Raw genomic sequence first — 4887 nt, forward strand, 5'->3', positions numbered from 1 at the left:
CACACGACGAGCGGAAGAAGGAGAGGTTGTGCACTGCTTGCAATCAACCAGGTCATAACAGAAACAACAAGATGAAGTGCAGGCTACATAAGGAGTGAGTATCTGGTTCAGCCCTACTTAAATAGCTTGCACTAATCTTCTACTATTTTATGTGCCACTGACTTGTGTGTTATTTCCTGCAATGCAGATATGAGGGACCATCGAAAGTATGAGGAACCACCGGAAGTTCTGACAAGCATATGATGATTAATTGCTTGTCTACATTATGAACTACACTACTTGTTGCACTTGTCAAAGGGCGAATTTTGATACTTACAACACACCAAGGAGAATTTTGTTCACAAATAACATAGAGCACAACTTATGATTTGCACACGTTGCGAATATGATTACAGACTGCACAAATCACTGAATGATACTTACAACACAACATGGAGAATTTGTTCACAAATAACATAGAGCACAACTATGTCTTGGACACATCGCGAATATAATTACAGACTGCACAAACACATTAGTACTTGCCCCCTTAAGGCTTATCACTCCAAGGCTTGCTTCTTACGCTTGGTCATGGATGAAGATTCATCCTGATTTTTGCATCTGGGGCAGATGTGGTCTGATCTCTAGAGGTGAGCTTGTCCCTCGTTCACCGTGTAGATCTTGTTGTATATCTCACAGCTGAGATAGCCATCAATAGCTGCGTACTCGAGGTTCATCCAGGATAGTGGCTTGCATTCCCAGAAATCATGCCCTTTCTTCCTTCGCCGGTTGTACTTGAACTCCTTCTTCATGTTGGCAAACTTAGGATCAATGAGCTTTGCTGCAAGATCAGCCATTCCAGCCTGCGGTTGACCTTTAATCTTGAAAATGTCCTGGATGTCGATGTGTCTCTCTTCTGGAACATGAAGACCGGCCGCACGAAGAACTTTTGTGTCATTTCTTTTATCAACACTTGTAAAAGTGTATTGCTTGTGCTTGAGAAAAGTCAGTAGGCGCGGACATTGATCCTTGCACCTTTGTCAAGAGTAGCACAAATAAATTCAATAAGTACCGTAATGAACACCGTAGCGCAACCATGGAAAATGTAGGGACGCTTTAAATATTCACGGAGACATATAATGATGAAACCCTACCTAATGTAGTGGAATACAAGAACGTGCTCCCTCATGGCGATTTGCATTACCGCCAACTTGTGTCCGCTAGAGTCGTACTCGAGATCCAGACCAACGAACTAGAACCTGTCCTCGTCCTCGTCAAGCCAACCCTTGTACATACGAAGAATTCTATCAACAGTCGCCGCCTCATTGGTGTAGACGACGTCGATATATGTGCTCCCGTGCGCAAGGATGCGGTAATTCTCCGTCGTGGACTTCTCGTCTCCGGCCACGACGGAGGAAGAGGCAGATGCCATGGACAGCGTGTGAGGAAGGGAGCACTGGGATGCGGTAGACGAACGGCCGGGGTTGGGACAGAATGGTGGAACTGCCACAGTATCGGGTGGGTATAGGGTCGGGAGGCGAACATGCAGTTAGAGGTCTGGCGGCCCATTGGCCCGTTACATGTCTGACAGCCTAACTGAAAAGGTTTTTAGTTTTGATTTGAATAAATCTGCAGCACATCTGGTTAAATTCAAAAAATTCAAAAAAGTTTTAACCAAAGGATTATGTTCAAAAAAACGTGTGACATATTGGGTAAAAAAATTGGATTTTTTTTCGAAGGTCGAAAAATCGACTAGCTTAGAAAAACTGGTTTGATGTAACCCAAACGGTTCCGTTTCTAAAAATGTGGATTTTTCGACCTTCGAGAAACGCTCCAGAAATTTTTGCACACACTCTGGTATCCATCCTAAGACGAAGTGTTAAGTTTTTTTCATTTTTTGAATTTCTGTGAAAATAAACTATTAAATTTTAGTTAAATTCGAGTTGGGAAAAAAACAGAAGAAAACTAGAGAACCCTGCTGGATGGGCCATGAGTATTCCTTCCCCGCGTCCATGCTCCACGTTAATGGGCTTAGTTCAAACCGCGTTACATGTCTGACGGCCTAACTAAAAAGTTTTTTAGTTTTGATTTGAATAAATCAGCACCACATCTGGTTAAATTCAAAAAATTCAAAAAAAGTTTTAACCAACGGATTATGTTCACAAAAACGTGTGACATATTGGGTAAAAAAAACTGGATTTTTTGTCAAAGGTCGAAAAATCGACTAGCTTAGAAAAGGTGGTTTGATGTAACCCAAACGGTTCCATTTCTAAGAATGTGGATTTTTCGACCTTCGAGAAACGCTCCAGAAATTTTTGCACACACTATCGTATCCATTCTAAGACGAAGTGTGAAGGTTTTTTCATTTTTTGAATTTCTGTAAAAATAAACTACTAAATTTCAGTTAAATTCGAATTGACAGAAGAAACTAGAGAACCCTGCTAGATGGGCCATGAGTGTTCCCTCCCCACGGCCATGCTCCACGTTAATGGGCTTAGTATCAGCAGCACATATGCATTTAGGGTTGAAACAAAATTAACCAACGTATTATGTCCTAAAAAACGTGTGACACTAAAAATAGTCTGAATTATAAAAAATAGTTTTGACTACAAAACGCACGAAAGTTTTTGCTGACATAAAAATAGTACAACCCAATACAATGATGAATTACAATTTTTCCTTTCATTCTATGAGGATTCATCCATATGCATATCTTATAACGTGATATCTTCAATCTCAAGCCTGATGCACAAATCCCTGAACTCAATCTTCAAACATACTAATGAACCTATCACAAGATGAGCTGCTACACAGAACGCATTCCATCCATCTACAAACTCAATATGCTGCCCCTTGTAGATTGTATAAGCTCCAACCATTTGTCCATCAATAGATCTGCTATAAAAAATAGCAGCACCTTCTCTCGGCCTATAGTATCCACGAGCAACATCAAAGGGAATGAGCTACGAAAAAGTAAAATATAAACAAACAAAACGTTATAACTGTTAGTATGTTATGAATGAAACTTAAAAATAGTGATCCAATAATAAAAACAAGTGAAAAAGTTACTAACCAAACGAGTAAGCGAAGATTCATTCAACCTCGTCACAAAGAACTGAGGTACTTCGAAGAAATCAAGGAATTCGCTTTCCTCCACTTTATTTAGCTCTTTGAATATAGCCCATGTAACTGCATTCATCTCTGCGGAGTTAATATCTAGCAAATTTGAGAAAATGGTTTTCTCAAAAGTAACTCTGCAGCACTCCAAAACCTCCCAACAATCTGAACAAACAAAAACATAAAACAGAATGAACAATGAGAAATATGTGAAAACAATATCACAATAATAATTAAGAAACAAAGAAACATGCCTGGTAACTGAACCCATGGTTTTTCCTCACGGTCAGCATTGAATACAACAACTTCAAACTTGGAAGCAGTTTCATCATATGTAAACTCCACAATGTCATTTTCATCCATAACGTAAGCGTCTACAAAAGAACTCCAGAATGGTCCACAAAGGTAAGTTCTTGCTTCAGTCTTCTCCACATGGAAATGATAAACATAACCATGATTGCATTCAGCAACAACCCACTTATCTACTAAACTATGTAGCATCTCCCTAGCATGGCAAGGCACGGCCTAAAGAGTTGAAAACAAAAAAACAATTTATTTAGAAAACATCCAAGAAACAAATGCAAGTAGTACTATGCAAAACATACATACAATTAGTTTTTCAAACAAATGCACCATCGCTACATCGAATGAAAATGCACGACGCTTGGACCGGAAGCAGTTAGTGTCTGGCTGGCTACAAATAAGACATCCTTCTTCATCCATCTCTGACAAAAATAATATAACGTATCAAACACATTCGAAACATTCCAAAAACAGAAATCCAAAAAATTAAATCAATGTTCACAATGAACTACACCAACATTCCTTCTAGAGTCCCTAGATTTCTGGGTACTAACCCTAACAGATAGCTACCCTACAACAGCGGCGGCGCGCGGCAGCAAGTCGTGGAGGGGGGCGGGCAGGATGTAGTGCAGGGGCTCAGAAAAGTACCACCGGGGCTACGACCAGAAGAAGAAGCGCGTCCGCTCTCTCCGGCCCGTCGCCGTCGCCGTTCGCCATCGCTCCTCGCTGCTCGGTGTCCCCGCTTCAACAATAACCGTAGACGATCTCCGCACAAAAGCCTCGGGCTATAGAAATGGGCCAACAAAATCCGGGGACAACAGAAACAAAAGGCCCAACATGTGACTAGTTCGAACTGACTACACGGTTAATTCATGTGAGAACCCTAGGAGACTTTACACGGAATGGTACATCCCAAAGGTAAACATGGTACGTAGACCAAGTTTTTGTGAAACTAATGCACCTTTAGTCAACAATATATAGGGCATATTTCATTTTGAACAAAAAAAAAGAGGTCTATTATATACCTCTAGCTCATATATGTGACTATTTGTTTTGGGTTCACAAGTCTACGAATATGTGAATATTTTTTACTCATTTCTTACCCTAGATCTAAACCAAGCTACGCCTTTTGGACTAATAAAATAGAGAATGCAAGAAAGTTAGACACTTGGCATAGGGCCGACAGGGGATTTTCATTCCTTCTAAGTTTCTTACACAAGATTGAACAGCAAAGGGAAGAAAAAAACCCTAAATCGGCGGCCTCCACATCTTGCTTGTCCCTCCAAGACATGCCGCCCGGCTAATCCTCTTCGTCGGAGGACCACCATTTTTCGCCCTCCGCTTCGGCCTTGGAGTCCTGGAGCGCCTTGGTGAGCCCTGGTGTATCTGCTGGGTCATCGTGAGCCCGCATCTGGGCCTGGTAACTCAGTTCCACATCTCTCAATATCACTTCCTCATCATCATCGGAGGACCACCATTTGTCGTCCT

General features: G+C 41.2%; 1 protein-coding gene across 1 annotated transcript; it reads right to left on the reverse strand.

The window, feature by feature from the left end:
• Positions 1–623: 623 nt before the first annotated feature.
• On the reverse strand, positions 624–1411 carry LOC139838033 (uncharacterized). The gene is made up of 2 exons (XM_071827384.1): positions 1239–1411; positions 624–1014 (listed from the first exon to the last, which is right to left on the reverse strand). Exons 1-2 carry the CDS (start codon positions 1409–1411, stop codon positions 624–626), a joined length of 564 nt encoding a protein of 187 aa, XP_071683485.1.
• Between the last annotated feature and the right edge of the window lie 3476 nt (positions 1412–4887).

Source organism: Lolium perenne, chromosome 3 (genome assembly GCF_019359855.2).
Source record: "Lolium perenne isolate Kyuss_39 chromosome 3, Kyuss_2.0, whole genome shotgun sequence".
NCBI lineage: Eukaryota > Viridiplantae > Streptophyta > Magnoliopsida > Poales > Poaceae > Lolium > Lolium perenne.

Excerpts from the sequence above, each read along its gene's own strand:
- LOC139838033 (XM_071827384.1), bottom strand. The coding sequence starts at position 1,411 with ATGGCATCTGCCTCTTCCTCCGTCGTGGCCGGAGACGAGAAGTCCACG. Across the intron at positions 1,015-1,238 it reads CTTGACGAGGACGAGGACAG|GTGCAAGGATCAATGTCCGC; the intron begins GTTCTAGTTCGT and ends CTCTTGACAAAG.